This window comes from Lissotriton helveticus, chromosome 4_1 (assembly GCF_964261635.1).
Source record: "Lissotriton helveticus chromosome 4_1, aLisHel1.1, whole genome shotgun sequence".
NCBI classification, from domain to species: domain Eukaryota; kingdom Metazoa; phylum Chordata; class Amphibia; order Caudata; family Salamandridae; genus Lissotriton; species Lissotriton helveticus.
In genome coordinates, this window is record NC_136063.1 from 1,063,916,660 (window position 1) to 1,063,944,157 (window position 27,498).

Consider the following 27,498-nt stretch of genomic DNA (forward strand, 5'->3'; position numbering starts at 1 on the left):
CTCCCATTTCTCACATGTGAGGCCCTGATTTGATCTAAAAGAAACTATTTTATGGATGTTGCATGAAACAAGCACACCATTTCTCTTCAAAATGTCAGTAATAGACACATATCACCCGAAAAGAAAACAAATGAAAGTGGTATTTAAAACAATCTGTTTAAGAATCATTCAGTGCCATCAAGGCAAGACTCTGCAGAACAGAGCTGGTTCTATCAGGGGGGCCCTGAAAGGCTAGGGCCCTGGGCCAGAGCCCACTTTGCCCATGCCTTAAAACGTCTCTGCACCCCCCATCAGTTACTGCCCTCTGTGACGTTGGCTGATAACTGGAGAATACATTTCCACTGTCCAACTGACCTGCCATCCGCCTTTTGCTTACCGCTCCTATTTCCTGCATCAGACAATCTCATGTCGACTGCTACGTAGCGCATCTTCTCAGCATTTGTCTCCTGTTTTTCGTAGTTTTCTTTGTGGTCATTCCTTTGTAATAGGTGTAAGAAACCTTACCTAAACTTTCTTCAACTTCATTAGTTCCAGCTTTTTAACAGCAAGTTCCTTCTGTTTTGTTGGAGCCAAACTCTGGAGATATATGTATATCATTTAATGTTTGCATGTTTCCCACAGTACTAACTACAAATCCCCAGAAACCCTTAATTATCATCAATGCATGTGTTAGAGAAATGTGAAGAAACCTAGCCTCATTGTTCATTAGTTGCCATGCATTTATCCATCAAACTTCCTCTTGAGTTGCGTTTCCTTTACTAAAAAGTAAGGAGTGATTAGAAATTTCTGAAGACAAATATTTACTTCTCTAAAACAAGCACTCACAACTTTAAAATGAAAGATACTCCATAAAAGAGTACGAGTTTAAAGAAAAAAAAAGGAACTTTGTGTACCCAAAACCCTTTCCTTTCCACAGGTCCAGGTAAAACATGACTTACACACATTTCTGAACCCCAGTAGCCTCTACTGCCCTTACCTCTCCACTTTCAAATCTACCTGCCCTTTCATCGCTTACTATATTAAAGTATCTTCCAAGAACCTGCAGGATGTTAGGCAATAACATCAGACTGATCCTTAGATTACTCAACACTCTGCCCTTCAGATCGACTGGTAGGTACCTATTAGAATTCACAATTGTCTGTTCCCGAATACAAATACAATTTAAAAGCTGTACAAGAAAAATGACTATTCTAGAGTAGCCATTAAACAAAAGATGAGAGTAGGACATGTTAAAGGTTTAGCACATTCATGTTGTATATAGGTGAATGAGGTCAAGAAGCATTTGGTATAGCCTTGCACTGTGCCTTTTCACGTTAGTTGTTTGCAAGCCAACCTGATTACAGAAAAATAAAATCGCTCGTCATGGTTCTATACATTTTCAGCTAGAGCATTTAAAAAAAAAAAAATCAGACTCACATTAAAATGATTATAACATTTTTTACAAGAATTAATAACTGCTTTTTGGGTGTTTTATTTTTGTTCATATCTCCAACCATACTTTCTTTAGTCTTTCATAGGAAAGAGCAAGGCACATAGGCTTTAAGCAGTTTGGGGTAAGGTGATGGTGTGACCATGTATTACCATGCTGCTGGACAGCTTGTTATAAGTTGGGTAGACTGATAAGGTTGGAGATGTATGATTGAATGTGGTTGGGGGCGAAATTAACATTTACCCTAATTTGTATACATTTTGCTGAGATTTTTATGATAGTTACAATCATTCTTGTTGACTAATAGTGTAAAATAGGTTAGCATGTAGCTTGCCATAAATACTGTGTGTGCACACTGATTTTGGAATGCTATGCTCTGTAAAAAAAAACACCCACAGATGAGATTCTCGGACCGGATTGTCTGACTCCTAACACTTAACTACCGGAGCAGAACTCTGCAGGGGCACAGTGAGAGAAACCTGCCAGTTCTAATTCTTTCTAAAAAGGGAATAGTTTCCTTTTGGGGCTTGGGGCTCTACCACGAGTGATACCAATAATTTGTATGTAACAAGACATTATCGGAATTGGCAAAGCAACAAAATAAACCATCAAATTCTATTTTATGACATTCACTCTATACAGATGATTTCCGAAATGGTGGAGGATGGAAGGGGGTTTTGGGTAAGCCCGTCCCATGTCTACAAACCATGATGCTAATTTATTTTTTAGTTTTTGAGGACATCAGCTAATATAGGTCGCTTTCTGAGCTGCCATACACTAGTAAATGAAGGCCAAACATGACTAAAATGTGGGCATCAAGTGGTGACAGAACGTCAAGTTAATAGAACAGTAGACCAAATTGTACATCTACAATACAGTTTCCAATTTTCAGGTGAAAACAAACATTCCTCAAAAAATACACAACTCACACATGTAAACTGGTAGTAATGTATTAAAGTACATACATAAGGGTGCGGGTAGGCTTCAGTCCAAAATATAGATCGGTATTAATTATATATAAATATATAAAGTGGGCAAAACAATGTTTTCATAAAAATAAATAAAGACTTTATTTTTACCTCTATAGCATGCTGGAACTGCTCATGCTCACGCTGTAGCTGCTCTGCCTCGTGCAGGGAGCTGGCAGTGATGAGACCAGCATTGAGCATGGACTCTCCGTTACGAATCCAGCCTAGCACCTGCAACAGCAGAGTAACACAGACAATCAACACTCGCAATCAACATTTGAACATGTACAACTAATTATATTATCTACATGTTTGTGGTATACATACAGATTGGAACACTGAAGCATCGTTAAAAAAAAGTGTGCGGGGGGTGGGGGGTGAGAACAAGAGAGAGAAAATACCACAAAAGAAAATAAGAGAGCAACATGGAGCACGGGGTGGAGGAGAGAGGAGCACGTGGATGAAAACGACCAGCGCTGGGAAGTTTTGGCTTTGGGATCTATGTAAGATACAGCAACCTTAATTGCTCTGGGTCCAAAGCTCCCAGAAATGCTCAAGATAGTGAAGTTCTCTAGGTGCTGGCTCATCTTGGACTGAAATACCATAACTATCATTAGACATGCCCTAGTCGCCGAGGACATAGAAAAACCTAAAAACACAGAATGCCTATACTTTGACAAAAAGAAGATAATTTTCTCATAATTCTGTCACAGAAAATTATAGAATTTGTTGGAATGTCAACAGCCTCTCATGCAACAATCCCACACCTCTCCCAATAAAAAATACCAACCCATATTAGTAAGTGATCCAACCGTATAGAACACGAACTGTGCAAACTTTAAACTTGGAATGACCTCGAACATAGCTCTGGAAAAGATATTCCCTTTATGATGAGTGGCTTTTGGGACCAGGGATGGCTGGCACCCAGGTAGATCATTTTAATAGGAAATGTTAGAGGATGCTGGAAGCTATACGCTTTACACTGCCTGAAGTTCTGGAATTTTCTGCCATGTAAATGTGAGGCAGTTGTAATATATCCAACAATATTTTAAGGTGTGTGTGCAAGGCATTCTGGGTGAGAACGTGCTGAGATCCATGCAAGCCACACCACCCTGGATTTCCTTTACTCTAGCTTTCAGAAATACTGGACTTTCTGGGTGCCAGACAGCTTAAGTACCACTCCTGCACCCATCCCACATGGAAAAAGAGGGGATTATTTGTATCCATTGTTTTGGTTTTGCTATGGAACACCACCCCTTACCAAACTGGTGATCAAAGTAGATTCCATATCAGGCCTATTCTTCCCCCATTCATCCTCTCTATCCCTAGTGCATAGTGGGCTTTCTGACGAAATAAGTACATTGTGAGAAAAACTCACAATTTGTCCGCCAAGAGGGGCAGAAAGACTATATGAGCGTCGAAGGTTGGGGTGGTGACGCCTAATGGCATTATAGGCTAACTTCCTGCCCGCCTCATTCATTGTTCTTAATTTAATATGTTGTGTCTAGTGAGCTTTCTACCCCACTGAGACAATCCCCAATTAGCCCTCCCAAGGGGACAGAATGACTGGAGGTGAGTGGCAGGGGTGCAATTCCATGCTGTAATGGTCCCCCAATGACTTGTGGGCTTTGTAGCCCCTTAGGGTAGCAAATTAGAAGTAATACCTCAATCCACAACCCCACTCTCGGGGGACTGAAAGACTGGAAGTCCTGAAACATGAAAGGAGTTTTGCCCTGTTCAAAGGGGGCCACTCCACCCATAAATAATGCCCTTACAGTCTGGTGGGTGGACCTCTGTTTGTGTGTTGCTCCTGTGGTTTTCCCTGAGAAGGAATCCACACAGTAGAGGTTCCAGGAGAGTGTGACTTTTTCAATGGTATATTTCACATTGGAATATGTGGTTAAGGGTTCGAGCTGCAGTGGATTCTTACTACACGCTGTGGGTGGCATTTAAATCAGTAGTTAGAGGGGAATGCAAAGCTAAACAGTCCAGAGTCTTGAGGTCGATTCTTGGGGAGCGAAAATGTCTTGAAGATGAGATTCGTGAGCTTGAGCTCAAATTCTTTGCTGATTGCGGTGCGGACTCACTTGTCTGCATTCGATGTAAGATACACTAATTTGTGAAGATAGCACGGCGGGAGACTCACTATCTAGGAAAAAAAAATTGTGCTAGGAGATTTGGTGAGGGAGATCAAGCGGGCAAATCCTTGGTGGGCATTCTTCACAAACCCTGGGCAAGTGGCTATATGGCTGAACTATGTACAGGTGAGTTGGCTGTTGGCCTAAGGGAAGTACAGGAATAGAGGACTCATTTCTACTCATCATTTACACCACAACTCGGTCACATGCCCCTCAGGACCTTGACTCCTTCGACTCGGTGCAGCTAATCTGGCTGGGAGACGGCCACTGTAGATTTGTACATGAGCCCTTCACCGAAGAGCTGATTACACAGGTCATTAGAGTCCCTCCTGGAGACAAAGTCCCTGGTTTATTCGGCGTCAAGGCCACATTTTCTAAAAAGTTTTTCCCCTTTTGGAACCTCACCTGGTAGGGCCACAACGCATAATATACGCACCTTTTTTGCAATCCTCAGGTTATAAAACCCTCCCTAAGTGCTGCTGTGATTTCCCTTTCATGCCACCAAGACATTTGATTCACTTGAGTGGTCATACCTATTCACTTTGTTGGACTGCCTAGAACCTAGTACCACATTCATCTATTTGATGATTCATATTTATTCTAAATCAACAGCACGCCTCCGGATTCATGGGGTGATCTATCCCCCCCTTCTCAGTCTTACATGAAACGCGTCAGGGAAGCACGCTCTATGGGATCTGGCAGAGCCGCAACATGAATGGAGTGGCTGAATAGCCAGGTGGCTCGCTGGATGATTCTCCTGCTTTCTATGGCAGGGAGGTTAGCAATTGCAAAGATGGTTGTTCTACCCAAATTCTTATATATGCCCATTAATCTTTTGCCTACTTCAACACTGCTTTCAGTGCCAACTCCTTTCCGAGCCAGTTGTGCTAGCATGGGCTGGAAGTCAGCTTAGGCTTGCCTGGGAAATAATTACTCTTCCTTTCGAGCAGAGTGGACTTGGCGCACTGGACATGGATCTCTATTATAGCTGTGCACAGGCGCAGTTTGTGTTCTACTGGGTATACCCCACAAAGTTCATGGCCCACAATGAGCCTGATCATGCTGCACCCACTGCACGTGGTGTTATATTAGTCCCCACAGCAACTACAAACAGCATTTGATACAGCTGGTTGTACGGTTTGGGTATGGAATGAACTACATAAGCTTGAGGGACTGGATGTTATATTCATCCCCTCGATCCCTCTGACTAGACACCCGGCCTAACCCTTCATACAAGATGCTGGCACATGTACAAAACTACGATGGCTGCAACTCACCACTATGGAGGCAGTGTTTCCAGGAATCTCTTTTATCAAGCCGCAGCAAGCCCTACAAGATTGCGACGGGACTCGCCTAGATAGGTTAACCGATTACCAATTGAGAGCAGCCTTGTGCGCTACATATTCCTCATTTCCCATGGCGCCTCCCTCACTGCAGGTACTTGAAAACCTCCTTGGTAGCCACTACTGGCGTAAGCTCATAACTAGATTGCACTCTGGAATGCAGCGCACTGCACCGGTTCGGATTTCAGTTGCACCAGTTGGGCATACCTATTTCTGTGGCCCAGTGGAGCTTTTGCTGTGCTCCGGCGAGAGGGTTATCACCCAATTATAGACTCCGATTAGTGCACCTTAAATTTCTGCACAGATTTTATAGGACCCCCGAGCGACTGTTTAGACTAGATCTATTAGATGAGGAACAGTGCGTCAGGTGCCCAGAGCCCTGCGCAGACTTTATTTATTTGGAATGGGCATGTCCTAGAATAGAACAATATTGTCTGTCTGTCCGTCATTGACGAGGTTACTGGCCTGCAGATAGCCTAGTAGTGCAAAAAGAGGGGTGCGTTCTATGTTAAAGATGTTTCCCCAGATTTGTGGAAATTGAACATTCGCCTGCTCCTTTTGGGTAAAAGAAAGGTGGTGATATGTTGAGGTCGTCGCCCACTCTCCCAACTAAATGACTGGCTTAGAGATGCAGCTTATTGCCAAGACCAGTTAACGCCAATTGGGATTTAATGCAGTCCGTTCACGCTCTAAAGATATCTGATCCCCTCTTGAATCTCATCAGCGGCTGCGAGAAATCACATTAGATAAATTCAGTTCAAATTATGCCAATCTGGTTGATTGAGATCTGTTGCTCACCCCGATACGCTGAGCTCTCTATGAGAGTGGGCCTGAGTGGGAACTTATTGGCCATCACCTGGTCCCCTCTGATGTACTGTCTGGAGTGATCACTGTAAGAGCCCCTGTGTCACTCCTTTACAGTGTGACTATTTTTCCACCTCCCCTTTTTAGGTCGAGCCTAGAGCAGCGCATGTGCTGCTTGCTCGACGTTTTGTAAGGGGGTTTTCAAAGTGCTACCCACAAGCTTTTCCTGGCCTCAAGCTTGCGTGCACGCTCGCATGCACGCGCGCAGCCGCCATCTGCCTTTCTTATCTCTTCCTCCGCATCGCTGGCCATTACTTTCAATTTTGGCAGCTGTGTCACTTTCACGGCCATGCAGCCATTGCTTGTCCTAAAAGGAAAGTATGTATTGGTAACCATGCTACAGGCTACAGTAGTGTGGTGTGTTATTTCTAGGCTTCCAATTTGCGTTAATTCGTCATTTCCAAGGGTGATATGTCATCCATATATTATAGAAAGTTGTTCACAGATGTGATATCATGCTCGTAATATAGTGGGTGTGGAATCATTGGTGTTTGTAAAGTAGCAGTCACCTATAAGTCACCTTGAATCTAATTGACTTTAATATTCGCAAAAACGTGTGGGTGACACTGTTAACTACAATATTGCCATGAGATGTCGCTGCAGTACCACATATCACATGAGCTGTTTCTTTCGTCTATACTTTGTTAAAATTAAGTTGTTCATAATCGTAGCTGTGGTCGAACAATCTCCATGAATCTATTGTACAATAAAACTGGTTCTTCTGGTCGGGCTGTAAAATCTTTTAGTGGCAATTGGTAATCAGTGGAATATTTCCCCTGGCAAAATCAACGCGAAAATTAGTAGTAGTTTTCGCAACTGCGGAACCACCGTTCTGGTTGGTGGAAAAGGTTCAACGAGGAAACATGCTTTCCGCAAAACTATGGTGTGCAACTAATTAAACAAGCATTGGCATAGCCAATAGGTCTCGCCTTTGGGACCCTATGAGTATTTAATTATGCAGCACAATTTCCTTGGTGCAACATCAACAGTTGCATGGCTAAACACTTATGTCCCAAAGGTGAGACCTATTGGTTATGCCAATGCTTGTTCTTGCTCTTTCCTTCCCCCTTTCCCTGTTGTACTTTGATTGCACTATACTGAAAATTGCTGTTTCAACTGACTAAACTTGAGACTGCTGTTGCTATCCATGTAAACTATCATTCTTGATTATTGCGTACTGTGTGGTTTCTGTACATGCTCTGCATTGCAGTTGTGAATTATCTCTGGATGCATTTCAGTTGCAAACTTAATAAATAAAAAAGGGTCCAAGCTGTTCTCCCCCCTGTGTCAAAAAGACTGAAAGCAGAAGGGGTCACAAGGCTCTCTCTACTTTGTTACAACCGCGTTGATGTCTGTGCTCCAAGCACAAGGATCACTGACCTAATCTTCCAGTACATCCACTCTAGAAGGGTAGGATTCTTAGATGGATCTGAGCAGCTGGGCTCCTATCAGTCTTTTACGTACTCCCCAACCCCCCTTTTTAGGTCAAAGCCTACCAGGCAGCGCAGCTGTCTGGTTTGCCGACGACATCCTGGGGACATACGGAAACCTTCCCTGGGAATGCATTCTGCCCGTTGTTTACCATTGGCTTTGTATCTCACATTTGCTAGCTTTCTATTTGCTGACTCTGTGTTTTAGGCTATCCAGCTCGAGTTCATTCCTTCCCTTGCCCAAATCCTATTTACTGTATTCGTCCACCAGTGCCCAAGTTCTGTAAACAGGCCTTTAACTCTTGTTCTTATCTTGTCACATTTGCTGTGTATTCAAAGACAGAGTTCAAAGGTTAAGCTCTGTACGCCAGGGAGCTGTACTCCTACTTTTCTTTCCCTGACTTCAAAATGAGAGGATTTATGTGACAATCATGTTGATCCAAGGGAGTGTTTGAGGAACGCTGTACTATGTTACCTTTTTCCTAGCACACAACAAAATGTATATGTCGGCAAATGAGACATTTCAGAATTAGAAAAGCCCAAATGAAGCACACTGGTAATTGTGAAGTGTAGTGGAAACATACATTTTTAAACTATCAAAATAAATCAATACACAAGGTGATCATTATCATTTGTGCGTTGTATTTGCTTATCAGTAAAAACAGTATGTCTGTGCAAATAAAATGGCAATTTCAACTAAAGATGTTTTGTCTGTAATGTTAGTGCTACCACACCATGCATATTCCACTTTATTCCACTCCACTCTGTACCATTCTACATTGCGTCACTGCATTCTACTCTGCACCGCTCCACTCCAATCTATGCCTCTCTATTCTAAACCACTTTACTCTATGCCAATACACTCTACCCCACACTACTCACTAAATATCACTGCACTCTCTGCCAATCCACTCTACGCCACTCTAATCAACGCTGCACTCTACTGTGCGCCACTCCACTCTACTCGGAAACAATCTACTCTACGAAACTTCATTCATCGCCACTGCGCTCAAAACTACTTTACTCAAAACCAATGCACTTTACGCCAACTATTCTGCACCACTACACTCTACAATACTCAACTCTGCAACACGTTATGCCACGGCACTATACACACCAATTTACTCTTTGCCAATCTAATCTTTACCTCTCTATTCCACTCTGCAAAACTGTACTTTATGCCACAGCTCCCTACACCACTCTATTCTGCACCACTCAATGCCACTGAACTCAGTGCCAAAGCACTCTTCGCCACTCTATTCTGCCCCACTGCAATCCACGCCAATGAACTTTACGTCACTCTACTATACACCACTGCACTCTACGACAGTCTACTCTGCAACACTGCACTCTCTGCACCACTACACTCTACTCTGCTCCACTCCACTTTACACCAATCTACTCTCAAACACTTCAGTCAACACCACTGAACTTTATGCCACTCTTATCTGCACCATTCCACTCTATGCCACTTTACTCTACTCTGCACCACTTTACGCCACTCTACTGCACTCTATGCACTGTACGCCACTACACTCTATGCTGCAGTACTGCACTATGACACTGCACTCCACCACCACTACACTCTATTCCACTACATACCACTTCACTGCGATCTACCCTGTGCCCCTCCATGCCAAGGCTAAAAACTATGCGGCTGCACTCAATGTCAATGCACTCTAAACCAATCTACTCAAAATCAATACACTACACCACTGCACTCTACGTCAATCTACTCTGCCACACTACACTGTAAGCCACTATACTCTACAACACTCTACTTAACACCCCTGCACTCTATGCTACTCTACTATGCACCACTGCACTTATCGCCACTGCACTCTACACCACTCCAATCCAGGTCACTTTACTCTATCTGCACCGCTCCACTCTATGCCACTCTACTACACAACAGTGCACTCTATGCCACTGCCTTCTAAGCCAGCGGACTCTACGCCACTGCTCTATGCCACTGCACTCTTCTCTGCACCACTCTATACCTCTGCGCTTTACACCACTACTCTATGCCACTGCAATCTACCCTGCACCACTCCACTATACACCACTTCACTCTACTCTGAAACAATCTACTCTATGGCACTGCACTCTACTACATTTTACTCAGCCCTCTACTCTGAAACAATCTACTCTATGGCACAGCACTCTACTACATTTTACTCAGCCCTGTTCCACTCCATTCTACACCACTGAGCCAGGGGCGCAGCTAGAGCTTCTGCCGCCCGGGGCTATCCCTCAGATTGCCGCCCATGGCAGGTAGCGGGGTGGGGGGTTGGGGCGGGGTGGGTTTAACGCTGGGTAAAAAGAACGGCGAGCTCTTGAAAGAGGTCCAAGAGACACGTGGTATAGCTCCAAGGCTACACGGTTGAATACAGCAAAACCAAAGGGGATGATGAACTGAGTGTTGAACATCGCAAGCACTCACCCCCAGTCAACTGATCTGGGTTTAATCCATCATCATTCTTTAGCTCACTCGGCCACCCCAGTTCAGACATGGCCATATGCAAATCAGTCTGACCCTGTGCCTCATGGGAAGAGTCCAGCCTGAACTGCTAAGCCATGTCTTCCCTGGACCGGAAACAAACATCCTGGGACTGGTATCTGATCAGTTGACTGGGGGTGAGTGCTTGCAATGTTCAACACTCCGTCAATCATCCCCTTTGGTTTTCCTTTACACAGTTGAATACACCAGCAGTACAAAGACATACAATTGTTGGACGGAATGCAGAAGAAATCAAAACATTCAGCCCCACTCAAGAGATCTGGGTTAAATCCATCATTCGTTTGCTCACCATGCCACCCCAGTTTAGACTTGGTGATATGCAAATCAAGACTGATTTGCATATGGCTGGGTTCAAACTGGAATGGCATAGGGAGCAAATAAATTAAGGATTTAGGCCCAGATCTCTGTACTGGGGTGAATGTATGACATTGTTCTGTATTCTGTCCATCAATTGTTCTTGTTGCAATAATAATATACAAGTACAGAGGTATCAGGGTTGACTTGTTTGCAACCTCTAGCATATTTACCCAAAAATGTGACCAGAGTCCTGTATACAGTGGCAATGTGCGTCATTTTCAACTTTTCAGTGTAATTATGAGTGACATTCAACAACTATGAGTGACATTTTCTCGCAAGCAAAATGAAGCAATGAAGATGAGGGAAATATATAAATATGAGAAATTATAGCAATTTGAGCAATGTGAAACTCTTAAAAGAGCTTAAAACTGTTGTAAAGCACCAGAAATGGAAGGGCACTAATCTGGTAAAAAGTAGTTACTCACAGCTAATCCTCCCCAAATACAGTTTTGCGAATATATGGTTCATGTTCTTTCTCTCCTTCTTCCCTTTTGTCCTTTTTCTTGCTTTTCCCTTCTTCCCACTGTCTCGTGTTCCATTACCCTCCTTTTGTGTCTTTTTCTTACTCCTTCCACACCCCCTCACACCTATACCCTCTCTGCAATCTGGACCTAAAAGTCCCATGAAGCATTCAGCACAGTCCGCTTTCTAGTGCTTTTTTCAAATCAGGCAGTTATCCAACCCTCCTCCCACGTTATACATCCCCCACTTGGTTGCTAAATGTAAAAGCTGTCCCAGAGGGGAGAGCTTTTGGCTCTGCGAATACTTGTTATATCTACTCTTCCTCTGCATTATCTGAGCTGCACACACCCCTGCCCAACAACTGCTGACTTGGCCCTGGTTCCAGCGCGCTCTCATGAAATAAAGAGCCATGCAGGGTGTTTAAAAAGTCCTCGCTGTGATGAGCTTTCCTGTGTGCTGCAAGCTCTTGTTGGACAATCAGTGATAACACGTTTTCCTGCATGGCTGCATCTCCCTGCTCTTTTCTTGACAGTGTGTGCGAGGGGGGAGAGAAAGGTCTGTGTGAACAGCTAAGGGGCAAAGATACACTATCCAGAACATGTCTGACTCCCCACCGCACCCCCCCACCCCCTGAAATGTAGATAAATAGAGCCTTTCAAAAAGGCAGAGAAGCTCCACATGCTGTTGGAAACTTGCGTTCTTATTACATCTAGAAAACGAAACTATAAGTGACTCTAAGGATGACAACATGCAAAAATCGATTCCCTGACAACTGCCACAGTAGACAAACTCAGATCCCAAGCGACGGGGCAGCTTCAGTGCCCTCCACATCAACCCTACACTGCAGCTGAGCTCCATGCACCACACCACTTTGCCGGCCACTGCAGTCATCCTATGTTTTAGCCGCCATCCCTGCTTGGGCCCAGCTGTGTGGCGGCATCGCAGAGGCTGAGATCTTGATTGCCGGAAGCACTGCAGCATTTAGCAAAAACGAAACCGATTTTAAATACCGCGCCACCTGCCTATAATGGAGATTCTTTTATCACTAGGAGGGTTTTGTCCTACGAGTCCTGGCTGGACAATATATATAGTATCAACAAACAAGAATGCCAGGGCTCTAGTTCAGCTCACAACCGCTTTTTATTTAGCTGGTGTGTACCTTCTTTTCATTGATTCCGAAGGTTTTTATTTTCATTTCAACATTTTCAAAATTTCAAAATTATTTACATTTGCCTAGACAAACTTCTGTAGTCTAGGCAAGCTAAATATATCGTTTGCTAAGCCACCACTATGTCATACATCATGCCTACTCACCTATGAAACATTTGACCTCCACCATGTGGTCATGGGACCCACCCACTCAGCATTCCATACCCTTGAAGCAATATTCACATCTACAAATCTAAAATGAGTCATACCAAACACCTCATTATATGACGTAACCACTGATGGAGCAAGATTTCATATGTAAAGAAACTTGCTCATTTTCAATCATCTCGAAATAACATGTAACTTATTAATCAGCATGTTTTGTATTTACTAATAATTGCTTTACACAACATTTTAGTATCTAGGGGAAGCTTACCTATGTGCTTTTACTGACAGTAACCCGAGTGTCCTAATATGGCCGCCGAAAACGCGGGAATCTTTCTGCACATGCGTCTCCTACACCTATGTAGTGTGACGTATCTATGCTTTTGGTGGGAACTCTTTGAAGCTGCGCATTAGTGCCAAAGATGGCCGCTTCATGCTTCACATATTAATGCACATGCTCCTGCTCAAACTAAACTTTGTATGTTCTGCTTAATTACTAATACTATAGTTAAAGTAAAGTAATGCGGTTAGAGTAGAAATAAGTGGTATACAGTGCATTCATTTATTTTTGTATTCTAACATTTTATTTTATTTGATTTTATTATTAGCTTGAATTTGGACCTGAAGGGGGTCCCAAACTCCATTTTGAAAAGGCTGCGTCTGCGCAGATGATCACAGAAAACCTTGAAGCCACTGACATTGAATTACAGCCAAAGTCCTGACTTACTCGCAATGTTCCTGGGAACCTGACCGTGTGACCCCATGAGAGGAATAAATATGGACTGTATTTAATATATTGTATATGATTTGAAGCAAATATTTCAGGGTGGAATAAAAGCATGGGAAAGTAAATTATGGGCGGGAACTTGATCAACTATATCGAATAGAAATTATCTCATACTAGTATGGTGTGAGGAACTCTCCCTGTCTTTCTGACCAATCAAATTAAGGGAATACACATGTTCGCAACATTGGGGGGTGGTACACGTCCCTGGAAATGGTATAACTAAGGTAGGCTTAGTTAGTTAGATTCTCCGACTTGTCAAAAACCCGTCACTGACCCAACGTATGCTGAAGGAGAATTGAGAGCAGAGTGCTAGTCGAGCACTCTGACAGAAGAATCAGGAGTTTTCTGAGGGAGAAGAATCGATCTACCCAGTCGGGGTCCAAGAGTAGCCATAGAGAGGGGTGTGACACTGGCGTTGCACTTAGCGGAGATTGCCTGTCCTCTCCTGCACCTGTCCTGTCCTGTGGGCACCTGATTAGTCGGGAGCCTTTTCTTGTCCCAGCTCGTGGTCAGGGTTGGTCCTCGCACCATTCTAGGTAAATATAATCTGTGTGGTATGTCCTTTTACCGTTTTCCCTTTTTCACCCTTCCCAGGTACCAGTGTCTAAAGGCATTTTCTTAAAGTCCTGCAAGATTTATGCTTCAATAGGTATTTTCTTACTGGCAAAATCCCTAATCTCATTGTTGTGGCACCTGACTCACAGAATATTGCATAGCTAAAGTGTTTAAAACTTTCCCGAGTCTGTGGTTATTTATTGATAAAGTTGAAATGTCATACTACCTATTATTCTAACACCTTGATCCCAATTTACCTTTGTGGTTAGGATAAAAGTGACAAGGAATTGGTACGTTATGGTGTACAATTATTAGTTATAATCACTGATAGGCAGAAAGGAAAAAATCAGAGATTACCGGTACAAGGTGTGTAAATTTAAGGGGCCCAGGTGAGTATCAGTAATAGAAAATACCCTGAGCTGGTAATCCCACGCCATCACCACCACATTGTCTACTTCATTCTCAACTTACCTTCGCCAATCCAAGCACCTATAAATCTTAATACAACTACAGTTATTAGTATAATGAGGTAGCTTAAGTTAAACTCTTTATAAGAAAAACTGTTTCAATCCCCTTGGACCTGGAAATCTCAGTCCGTACAATAATTTCAAAAGTGGCTAAATGGACACATTGAGTTTGGCAGTCCCTCTCAAAACCCAGTTTTCAGCTAACAGAAGGAGGACAGGACAGTTCACCTCAGATATCAAACTTTAAAAAAAACAGAAAAATTATCCTTGAAAAAGTTTGCAGGAAACACACATGCTTAAGGATAAAGTCAACATCGAACATAATATCAATGACTTATCATAGTGCCCATCTGAAATATTTCTGTAAATTTTACTTTCTCTCAAAGGCAAGCGATGATAGCCCACCACCAATTACCCTGCCTAAATGGGATTCTAGGAGTACACACAATGAACTGCGCTCTTTCCATCTTTTAACAAGGAAAAAAGAACCTAATCTAAGGCCAAAACAGCAGATCCTTATCCCTTAAATATAGTCAAAAACATTCTCCTGAAATCCTGCCAAAAGAGTGTAAAAATATCACCAACTCCAACTATACCAAATAGGCAAATTACTAAGCGATCTAAAATATCCTATTTTAAACAAATACTTAGAAATGCTGACACAGCCAACTACAGACTACTAAACAATGGGACCTTTGTAGTTAAACTCATTGAAAAGGCAGCTTACTTCGAGATCTCAGCCTTTATTAAACAAATCACACTTGAAATAGATCTATTACGCATCTGGGATGACTTCAAGTACTCAAGTGACAACAATGTGATTGCTGCTCTACTCCTACATTGACCTAATTCCAGCATTTGAAACAACCGACCACCAACTGGTACCCAAAGACTAAATCAAAATGGAATGTAGGGATCTGAGTTAAACTGGATATTACCCTACCTGAAAGATAGAGTCCAACCTGAAAACACATAGTTTCAACGAATCACCATACACCGGCCAAATGGATATCCAGCAAGGCTCACCAAACAGCACTGCTTTTTACTGTTTACAAAGCTCCACTGTTAACGAATTCAACCTCGCAGCCTACAACTTTCCAGCAGACACTTTGTTCACCTTAAAACTGAAACCAGACTGAATTAAAGACTCAACAAGGCTTGCCAAATGTCTTATGGTAGTGGAACAATATATGTATAAAATGATCTCAAACTTAACTCTTCAAATAGTCAAGTACTCACCTGAAGATCATGGAAAAATATCATCCCTCTATCCTCCTGAACCATAGAAATGGGGCATCCTCTAGCAACACAGAAGAAAGTGAATCTGTTGTATCTATGACTTTAAGTATATGCATTCTTTCTCGAGAATGCATCCATGTCACTATAGAATGTTACTTGGTCAGTCAGTTGTTCACAAGGTCTTGGATGTGGATGACTTGCCTCCCTGTTGGGTTAATAATGACTTGCCTCCCTGTTGGGTTAATAAACCTCTTCTAAACTACTTCTGGAGTGTTTCATCTTTACAATAGAATCCCTTGGTACAGTTACAGACGCCAACCTCTCACTTCTATCCTACATCAACAAATTGACAAGAGATCCATGAAATATAATGAGAATGTTTTAAAAGATCTCCCCCTACCTAAGTCTATCACAACTGACACAAACATCACTAACTCTAGTGATGTCCCACTTGGACTTTGCAAATGGCCTCTACATTAGACTCCCAGAAAAATTGTCAAGCTGTAGAGAATTCAGAATGTGGTATCCAGAGAAGTCCTTAACCTAAAGAAATGGCAAATGCTAACCTCTATTCTCAAAGCACCACACTTGTTATCAGTGGGAATAAGAATATCCTATCAAAGCGCTTTGTACTGCACAATACGCAATATACAGGAATCAAACCAGACTTCCTACAAAGCAAACTTTGGAAATACAAGCAAAGGTAAAACCTTAAATCAAGAAAGTCCCAAAGATTACCATTCAAAGAAATAATGGTGGAAGCTCACACTCCGTACAGACATGCAAGTTTCTGCACATACTCCTAAAGAGATTAATGCTCATCATCAACCATTAAAAAAAGAGAAGCCAAGACCTGCCTTTTACCAAAACATGTATCCAATTAAGTCTCACTCCATAACCCTATTGGTTTGTATATGCAGCTTGTGCCCATATATTCACATTATTTTGCCTACAACTATATCCATAAGACATGCATACAAATATGGAGCATACTTCTCCAGGGCTTCCCGCACAACATCAAAACTGAACATTAACAAATATCATAAGTAAAGCAATTTGGGGCTGCAACACAAGGGGGGTAAGTGTTACGGTACAATGTCCCTTCTTTCTAGAAGATGCATGTTTGTTATTATGCTTCTTATACCTGTTTGACTTCAGCCTGTAGGTGGCGCAGTTGTACACATTGCTCCAAGTGCTTCCGATGCTGTTCCCCAGCTAAATCAAGCTCCTGCTGCTTCTCATGGAGAAACTCAAGTAAGTCCTGAACTCTCGATGCCATGTCCACATCCCTGTCACAGAGAAGTTCCACTCCTGAAAGCAAGCATGAGTAGGTTAAAAATTGTAAATATTAAGGCATTTCCAACCTATGTGCACAGACAAATATTTTCTGAGGACATTAAGGGAAGCTGCTCAACTAATCCATGTAAAGTTATTATGAAAGTGTATTACTAGTTAGATCAATTCAATAAAAAAATCCTTATTTGATTATCAATTAATAATCCTAAAAGTACAAGTTAAAAACACGATATAGCACTCATCAAAAAAACAGGAAAGCTATAAATAAATATACATTAGTTAAAAAATTGTATAAATATATGATCTTAAAGCCGATATAAAAAAGTCCTACTTTCAGTGCATATATTTAGATATTTACATATAAATAGAAGAATTCAAGTGTAAATTACTTTTTCTGCACGACAACAGCAGCTATAATAGTTGGCTCTGTCAACACAACATCTGTAACTGTAGAAAGGCAGGCCTGAACTGATAAAAAAAAAAACCTTGATCTTGGGATGGGAGCAAATAGCTCTTGCGCGGGTAGTGGTACGTCAGGCAGAATAATACCAAACAATCCAAACTCTTGCAGTGTGGTGACATTACATGGACAGGTTAAAATTAGAATTACAATCATATTGCCCGGGGTGGGGGGGATGGGTGACATGATCTACTTCATAAGATAAGACTCCAGTCCACAATTGGATTTTATTATCTTGCAAGTTCTCATATTCGGTTTCTCCAGGGCCCTGGTTTCCCTCATTTCCATGACTAAAAAACTCATCTTTCATTCTTTTCCCGTCAACTTTAACAATGGACTGAGAGTATAGTTCAATTCAGGATGTTCCAGTTTAATTGCCAAATCTCTCATATAAGCCAGCCATGGTAACTTATGCCCCAGATCACAGTCAAGACAATCCTGGATTACTTCCCTATTAAAACCTGTATGGTCCCCCACACCAAACAGATCCATAAGAGAAGTGGGGCTAATTTTACAAAATCTTCTACAAACCCCAAACCCAGTTCGTCATGAATAAGAGTACTTGGGCTAGTGTGCCCACCCTAAGCAATTTTCACGAAAACCGGTTCTCTTTCCTCTGTGTTTGTGTACCATTCTGATAGCCCCAGATAGCTACGCCGTAGGTAAGTACAGGCAGGCATTTCATCCTGTAAATTTGAAGCAGAGTAACTATGGGTTTGTTTCCAATTGTCGCAGGAAATTTAAAAAGGGCACCACAAGCTTGGTTAAACCATTAGCCTCTATCAGACATACAAGGGCTCCAATTACAATGTTTATCAAAACACCCAAATATGGAAAAGGACTAACTCGCGAAATTACTCTGCCCTTAATATTTAGAGGCCTAACTTTAGAGATTACCTTCCCACAAATCATTAAATGGGTTTTAGAGATATTGGTGTCCCGGTTAATATCATTCATAAAAATTACAAACAAATCCACCTAAGACTATTAGCTGTGCGGGATAACAATGTGTCATCTGCATATAGCAGAGAAGGGACAAAAGCAAAGTTAACCCTGTGCATATCCTTTCCATTGGAAGTCGAAAACTGATTCAATCCATTAATGTACAATAAAAATAAAAGAGGTACCAGTACGCACCCTTGCCTAACACCTCTCAGGAAACTGAGGGGATCCGTACACTCCCCGTCCTGGCCTAACCTGACAGTAGCGGCTATGTTGGAGTACATGGCGCCTAAAAAATCCAAAAAGGTTTTAGGCAATCCCATATCCACTAATAAAGACCACATCTTAGGTCTATGAATTCGGTCAAAGGCGTTACTTAGGTCAATGAAAGCTAGATGGATAGTGCTATTCTTTGTCAGCATGTATTTTCCAATCAGCAGCTCTAGATTGAGGCATAGTTCCATTGCTTCCTTGCCCTTCCTAAAACCTTATTGAACAGGAGTAAGAATATTTTTAATTTGGGCCCATTCCTCAATTCCCCCCAAAATAACACTTCCAGCCACCTTTATGATTAGATTTAACAAGGAGATAGGCCTATAGCAGCTAGGGTTCTGACGGTCCAGTTTTTGAAAGACCGGTACAATTATAGCAGACTTCCACTCCTTAGGAATACCTCTAGCTGCAGTGGCATTAAGAAAGTTAGTCAATAGTGTAACCCATAATAAGATGTTTGATTTATATAGGTCCATAGGGATCCCATCAGGGCCCAGAACCTAATGGCAGGAGAGATCTTGATAGATTTCCATACCTCCTCCAACTCAAATATTACGGCTAGAGGGAACTCAATTAAATCCTCACCCTTTGCAATAGGCCCACTTGAGTCTTCTAAATAAATATCAGAAAAATGATTTAACCACTGTTCTGGTGTGATATTAATACCTATGTCCTCAGTGGCATCTAGCAGTGAGTTTTTACCATTAACTATCTCCCAAAAGCCCCAGGAGTCGCCCTTGGCACAGGCATTCATTAATCTGTCACATGTTTTTCACTTTAGGATTTGCTTCCTAAACTGTATGGCCAGCTTATAGTTTGCTCTGGCCTGAATGACATCTGCATTAAGTTTTGGCCTTGCATTAAGAGTCTCTCTAAGACACTTATTTGCTCGTCTGCAATCGTGGTCGAACCACCCAATTTTTCTCTGCCTTCCTGGGGCAGAAAGACTCTTCACGATCCGATTAGGTGTTTTATTAAGGGACTCAAAGGCCTCCAAACCCTCCTAGGGAGAAGGGTCGTTCATAAGCAGTGGGTCCAAAAGCAGGTCCAAGCTGGCAATAACTAGAGACTTAAATAGCTCAGGATCAGTATATTACGCCATCTGATTCTGCACCCCTTATCTTTGGTGCTCAGACCAGTCAAACCTGGGTCTCTTGCTCTTACTTCTCCCCCTGAGGTATTAATATTTGAAAAACTATATGGTTATAATTACTGTAGCAGTTGTGTAGGACGTGTCATGATTGAATAATCTCTTCCATTTACCTTGAGAAAAATGTAAAATCAATAGTTGACCCCTTTCCCCACCCTATAAAGGTGGGTTTATGGCTAAAGCCTTGCTCTGCTACAGAACCTAAATCTATTAAATCGGTCTACCCGATGACTCTTATCAGCCGGTGTAGGAGGGTGGATACCTAACTATGGTTACCCCAGATTTTTTTGCCTAGTGTTTAGCTGGTTTTCGACTTAGTTGGCCTGGGATCCTGCTAATCAGGGTCCCAGGCTATCTGCTCTCTTTAAATGGACTCCATGTACCCTAGGTACATCACCAATTTGGTACTGGACACCTTATCAGCCCCTATACAGTGCACTATAGGTGCCCAGGGCATAGGTGCATCCAAGGCCTACCAGGGGCTGCAGCAAATCTTTTGCCACCCCTGGCTGGTACTTAAATCGACACAACTGGCTGATCACTCAGCTGGGGCAAGGTGGTGTAAACACCCCTTGCTTAGATATAGTATACCTATATCTAAACCTATATCTGGACACATATATGCCTATCAGTCACTCCTATGGCAGGCCTTAACAATCCTGGAGGCAGAGTGCTTGGTTTTATGTGAGATGGTGCTCTAGCATGAGCTGAGCCTGTCTGCAGCTTTCAGAACCATTTCCTTACTGCTGTTCCAGTGATACTGCCATACCGTATACTCTAAAGTGCATTATAATCCTCGCGGTTATTGCTAACTTTGGTTTGGCTTTATCAAAACATGTTGTGTTTGGTGTCATACACTTTGGAATACTACCCCCTCGCCAGTTCTGGCGACGGGGGTAACATTCCACTCTTCTAGAGGGAGAAGACATGTTACTTTACTTAAAACGCGGTTAATCCTAACCAGAGCCCCAGCATCACAAAATGGATGCTGCTGCCACAGACACGAGTCTGACCTCCTGCTGCTGACCGAAACTTGGCAGGGGAGGCCTGGACAAAGGGTTTCCTGTTACAGGGAGGTGTCACACCACCCCAGACAGGAGATAGAGGATTATAGCAGGGAGGGTTGAAAGAAAATAGACACTCCCAGGCAAAATCCAGTCAAACCGGTTCTGGGGCACTCCAACCCCAGCTCTGGCGCGAAACTGGACAAAGGGAAAGGGGTGTAACCACCCCCTTCCTGGGTCCCACCCATAGGAGGGACCTAGCAGGTAATCCAGCCCCTTGATTTGGAATAAAGGTAGGAGCTGTGCAGATGCACATCAGATTATCCTGACTGAAACTTATGAAATGAAACTCTGGACCCTTTGACATCCCACTCGACGTGGAAGACTGAAGAATCTCCCTTGTCGTCAAGGAGTGACCACCCTGGGCAAACAGGCACCATCCAGCACCTCGACGTTTGCTTTGTTGCAGTTCCCGCCGGAACTCGAGCGACAGAGATCGACAAGAGCCAGCGTTCCTGCATTCCAACAGCCCGATCCACAGTCTATGCAGAGCTGAGACCCGTGGATGCGACCTGAAGCGTGGGAGCGGCCATCTTGGAAAAACTACGAAGCACTGACCGTGCAGCTCCCGAGGCTCCCTCGAAGCTGTGCATTGGAGTTTGAGAAGCTCCAGCCCCGAGCAGCTTTTGCACCGAAGCTCACCCCGCCACACTCACCGAGTGCTGCGTGGGGCCCTTTTGCATTTTCCTGCTCGATGCGTTGGTCCGGTCGCTTGCCCGTTGGCTAGTGGCCCCAGAACCGACGAACCTTTGAATTTGCACAGCTGGTCTGGTTGCTCCAGACTGGCCCTCGCTCCCCTGAAAAGGAGCACCCGCTCTGACCTTGCTGGTCCGAGTAAGAAGCGATCTTCGAATCCTGTGTGGGTTGCCTTTGCCAAGGTTTGTTGACTCTGATCCGGAAGCCGACAACGCCGACAGCGAGAGCCTTCGTGGGACAGCCCGTGATCCACTCCAGGACATTCTCGGTGCCCCAGAGTCCACGTGGCAGCGGAGACAAGCTTCACGACAAGCACCTGACTGCGCCCGACATCGCCTGGTTCCTTCCTGGTTCCTGGTTAGTGACCCAGACTCTGTCCCATCTGCTTTCAGGTACTCTACATCTTCAATCCACCCTTGGATCACACCGGACACTTCTCTTCTGGACGCCTGCAGCATCTTCATCTCCAGGCACCATAGAACTGCGTGACGAAACCCGACACATCTTTGCACCTGTGCACCCGCTTCCTGTGGGTGAGGTAACTCTTGAACGCCGGTGCTCCTGTAGTGGTTTACACCTCTAGTGTCTAAGTCTAAAGTTTTGTCCTTCTAGTTCAGTCGGAAGACTCTTAAAACTGTAACTCGATAACTTTTACGCACCATTGACTTTGCATTGGTGCATGCGTGTGCTTTAGGCACTGCACCCGAATCCCGCGGGCTACTCCCGTCCTAACTGCTGTTAGTCCAGTGTAGTCCAAGCGATTCCCAAGGCCCTGGGCCTTACCACTGATCGAATAGTGATTGTTATACCACGTTTTTGATCTATGGTTTGAGTGGCCACCAGCCTCATCCATAATTGTGCAACTTTCATATGTTATATTGTGCTTTTGTTTAAACGCTTGTGCTTCATTGCTCATAAAGAGTAGTGGGGATTATTCTGAGAATAAATACATATATTTTTACAATATATAACTTGTGTGGTGTCCTTTCATTTGATATTACAGGATTGCATATGGTAAAACAGCTGGCTTCACATGCCCTCTTGAGTTAAGCCTTTAAGGCTGCTTGGTCCATGCTACCCCTAGGATAGCTTGTCTATAAGGTTGACTTACAACCACCACCATAAGGGATTGTTTGGACTGATACAAGGTGCCCACAGAACTGTGGACATCATATACCAGGCCAACTTCTCACAGCCGGCATCCTCTTTCATCTACTCCATATGAGTAGTTGGAATACACTTCCCTCCCAAAAGGATTCTCGTCGAGGCAGATTTGAGCTATCTTAGCATTAAAATCGTCTCCAAGTATAATGTTAAAATTCTGCAACCAATGATGAGCTCCGGTCTCTAGGCTAGTCAATACCTTAAATAATGGTGAAATTTGACAGCCCATATTGACCACAGAGTTATAAAAATTTATCAGAAAAAAATTAAATTTTGTGTAACCACAACCCATGGAACCCGAATACCCTTATGCTTAAGCTCAATCCCAGTAAAACAGAGCTTGTTCTGACAGGAGGGCCCTCCGACCCCTGGGACTCCAGCTTCTGGCCCCAATCTCTTGGCCCCCCACCCTGTCCTGTCGATACTGTGAGGAGCCTTGGCGTGATCATTTCCAGCGATTTGTCTATGAGACCTCAAATCAACGCCGTCACTTCTGCTTGCTTTTACCATCTGCGCAGAATTGGCAAAATCTGCAGGTTCCTCACCACAGAGGCTCTTGTACTCGTGTCATCTCCCGTATAGATTACGCTAATTCTCTTTATGCTGGGATTCCTGCTTACCATCTCCATCGGCTCCAGCTGGTGCAAAATCAGGCGGCGAGACTAGTTTTTCAACAGCCAAAACACCAACATGTCTCGCCCCTGTTGAGGAGATTACATTGGCTCCCGGTAGCCTATCGTTGTACTTTCAAACTGGGATGCACTGTTTTCAAGTCATTAATTGGTCTTGTTCCTGCTTTTACTTCACGCAGTCTCAAGCGTTACATCCCGTCTAGGAACTTGCGTTCCTCTGACCACAACCTCTTAATCATCCCAAGGTTTAATGGTAAAAAACTTGGTGGCTCCTGTTTTTCGTTTCTCGCCCCCTCTACTTGGAATTCCCTTCCCGCCACAATCCGACTTTGCCCTGATTACTTTTGCTTCCGTAAACTCCTAAAAACTCATCTTTTCCAGTTAGCCCATAATTGAACCCTCAGTCCCTCTGTTATGTTTGTCTCTGAGCGCCATGAAACCAATTGGTGTCCGTGCGCGGTATAAAACCATTTAACATAACATAACAGAGAGAGCTATAATTTTAAACAGATTTGTGTCACAAACCAAAATAGCTAATCCTCTTTGGGCTCTCCGTCAAATGCCACCTATTGTGGGAACATTGAAGCACTCTAACACATCCACAAACAAAAGGTTCACATGCCCAAGATTCCTGAAGAAGTCCACCACGTTGTACATAACCTTCAGCTGTGCTTGGTGTGGGGTTAGGGCAAGGGGCCTGACCCTGGCGGGAGTCAGCCATTTTCTTTTTAATATTGGGTACCCCGGTGCCCACCTATGGCACCCCCATCTTTTTTTCTTCTGAGTTGGGTGCCACAGGTGGAGCCCGAAGGTCTCTGTAACCCCAGTCTGCTCCCCCACCAGCAACCATCTTGTGTGCGGCGTGGGCCAACTGTTACTTTGCTCTTGCCTAGATGGGAGTGGCATTTTTCCGTTCTCCCGGAGGGTGAGAGCAAAGTTGTGCTCCCTGCCCGGGTGAGTGTGGGCAAGGAATAAAGTTTACAATACCTGCCACACTCTCCCAGGCAGGGAAAAACAGCAGTGTTCCAGGGCATGGGGTCCCCAGACACTGCTTTTATCACACTTCTTTTATCACACTCGCCATTTGTTGGAGTCGTGAAGGATGCCTGTTTCAGCCAGCCCACTCCGCTTACGCTTACATGGAAGGAACAACAACGCTGCATGTCCCAGGTCTTCCATGTAGTGATCTGCTGATCACAGGTCTATTTCTCAGCATGCCACAGCCACTCCCTCACGGCTGGTTTACACCCACACCACACTCATGCAGCACAGGCGTCACAGGACATGTGACCGGGCCAATGAAAAGGGCCAGGCGTACGTGCTGGAGGCCATTTCCATTCTTTCCCATGACTTGAAATACACAGAGTTGGTGGTAGCCAAGGCGCTTTGCCCGACATGGGCCTCCAGCCACGTGGCGATGACTTGAGTTCCACCTAGTTATTGCCACCAGAGCAAAGCGGGTGTGCAGCCTGCGATGGTGCGTAGGCCTCGATACACCATCCTGGCAATCAAAACCCTACTTGAATTGTGAGCTCGGCTGGACCGCGTGTACGCCATACAAAGTTGACTCCTGGGCGTGGTGCATTGATATGTTCTCGGCTATTGCGATATCAAGACCCAGAATCAAATATGCGACCTTCTGGCTGCCAAGGACGCGGGCCCCGGCCTTGGAGCTTGCTACAACACGTGGTGGGTCCTCTTGGACACATGCCGGTGGCAGAAGGTGAGCAGAGAGGCTTGTTTGCGCAGCGGTGGGAGTGGATGGTGTGCAGCAGCCTGGGTGCTCAGGGGCGGGCTGACACCTCTCGGCAGTGGGAGTGGATGGTGTGCAGCAGCCTGGGTGCGCAGGGGCGGGACAGCGATGAAGGCATGTGCAGTTGTATGTACTCTGCCATTACTGATTCTATACTATGTTTCAGATGAGTGAGCTTGAGGGCTGCAATATGTCCTGGTTCGTGGTTGGCCGCAGTGTGAGCACTCACTCTCCATCTCTTCCTTTCTCTCTCTCACTCTCTTTCTCTCGCTCACACTCTTTCTCTCTGTCTTCCTCTCTCTCACTCTCTCTCTTTCACACTTTTTCTCTCTCTCTCTTCCGCTGTCTCTCACTTTCTCTCTCTCTCTTCCTCTCTCTCACTCTTTCTCTCTTTCTCTCTCTCTCTCTCCTTTGATGGGTGCATGATGCACAATCTTATCTTGCTTTTTGTCTTGCAGGCTGTGATTCACAGATTGTGGAGGGATGACACGCCATGGCTGTACCTACTTTTATTTTGTTGTTTTGTTTAAATACATTTTTTATATGTAAATCCATAGATGACTGTGATTCTCATTTGTCCAACCTCACATGCATCTTGATTGTTATAATTGTGCGACATCAGCCGATTTGTTACGTTCCAGATTTCGGAAGGTTGTTGTCACATTTGTTTGTCGGGTCAGGGGGGATGGCAGGTACTCATGGGTGTCCGAGCTGCATGATAGTTGGCTCCATGGCATCTGTTGTCGATCAGGTGTGGCTGTGGGCTGGGCTCCCGTTGATGTTGCAGGTTGTAGTCCGACATTACGCCAGGTCAGAGCAGGTGTAAACTTCCTGGTGCTAACGCACCTTAACGCCTATTTTGTGCTCTCTTCGCCACTCTTGCTGGTTGTTGAGAAAGTTGCGAAGTGGTGTGTTCGGTGCTTTTTGCACGTTAACGCCTACTCTGCATCTCAAAAGCGATTTTTGCCGGGTAAACTGGTGATATGGGATGTTTGCACCAGCTTGTGAATGGTGCGTTAAATGTATCACCATTTTGGCTGTGATAAAGTGCTGTTAACTCGGCAATGTGTCCTTGAGAATATGCCCCTCTGTGTTTTAAAGACCTGAGAAGTACTCGAGTGCCGCGTTGAGAGCCGCGCAACCAGTGCGTTAACACTAGGGGGCTGCGCTGAGAGACGCACAGCCTTCATATTCACACTAGAGGGCCGCGCTGAGAGCCACACACCCTTCGTGTTCACACAAGGGGGCCGCGGCTCCAAACTTTTTTGAAAGAAAAACAAAAATGTTCACTTTCATTAATTTACATTCGCCTTGGGGACCCCATCCCCCAAGGCATGCCCACATCTACATATTTTTTTTTTTTTAATGGGAGGGGGGCCTCGTGGCCCCCCTCCCAGGCCACTTCTGGCCCCGGGGACCCCATCACCCGGGGTCTGGCCTCTCAGTTGGGGACCATGGGGGAGCCCCAAAGCCCCCACGGTCCAGCCAGCTCCCCACCTCCTGGGGGAGCCGACATTGCTTTTGGGCAACAGGAGCTGCTAACATGTAGCCTTCCTTGCCCGAAAGCAATTCTCCTTTCCTTTAGTAAAGCGAGAGGAGGTTTTCCTCCTTTCGCATCAACAAAGCAAACCAGGGTTTGCTATCACAGGGTGGAAGCCATGCTCCTGCCCTGTCATAGCAAATGGCAATGTCCCGGGGGTGGATACCCCGGGACATTGCAGGAGCCGGCCCTGGGTGGGAGGCAGTCCCCAGGGTCATCAAGCGCACCGCCCTCTATTTTCAAAGCCCCGGGGTGGTGGTGGTCCCTGGGGCTGCTGGAGGGCCGTGTGCCCTCCTGCTTCTAATTTACTTAGCCCAGAGGAGGTGGCGGTATCATTATATGATTGACCCCGGGACTTGGCCCCCTGGGGGCTCATTTAATTGAAGTGGGGGAGCCCCTGATACATTTTCGGATCCGCGCACCCAGCACGCATTGGGACGTTTAAAAAAAAAAAAAAACATTTTTGGAGGGTCCTTGTGGGACCTCCTGAGCAGGCCTAGGGGGTCAGGGTGATTCTACCCTGCGCCCTTTTCTTCATTTTTCACTTTCTTTTACTGTTTTCTTGTGACTCGGTTCTACCGAGTTACAAGATGGCTGCCAACACTTCCTGGTTTGGAGTGTTGGCAGCCAATTAGAATGAAGCTTGTGGTCAGG

The 27,498-nt window shown here is 44.4% G+C and overlaps 1 protein-coding gene across 3 annotated transcripts in view; it reads right to left on the reverse strand.

Annotated features, from left to right (window-relative positions):
- TRIO (trio Rho guanine nucleotide exchange factor) overlaps positions 1 to 27,498 on the reverse strand; it is a 4,034,553-nt gene that overhangs the window by 2,720,964 nt on the left and 1,286,091 nt on the right. For all 3 annotated transcript variants that reach the window (XM_078687660.1, XM_078687659.1, XM_078687661.1), the window contains exons 15-16: positions 17,019 to 17,185; positions 2,509 to 2,628 (exon numbers count right to left, since the gene is read on the reverse strand). In XM_078687660.1, the coding sequence (XP_078543786.1) occupies positions 2,509 to 2,628; positions 17,019 to 17,185 (287 nt within the window). The remainder of the gene's footprint in view (positions 1 to 2,508; positions 2,629 to 17,018; positions 17,186 to 27,498) is intronic.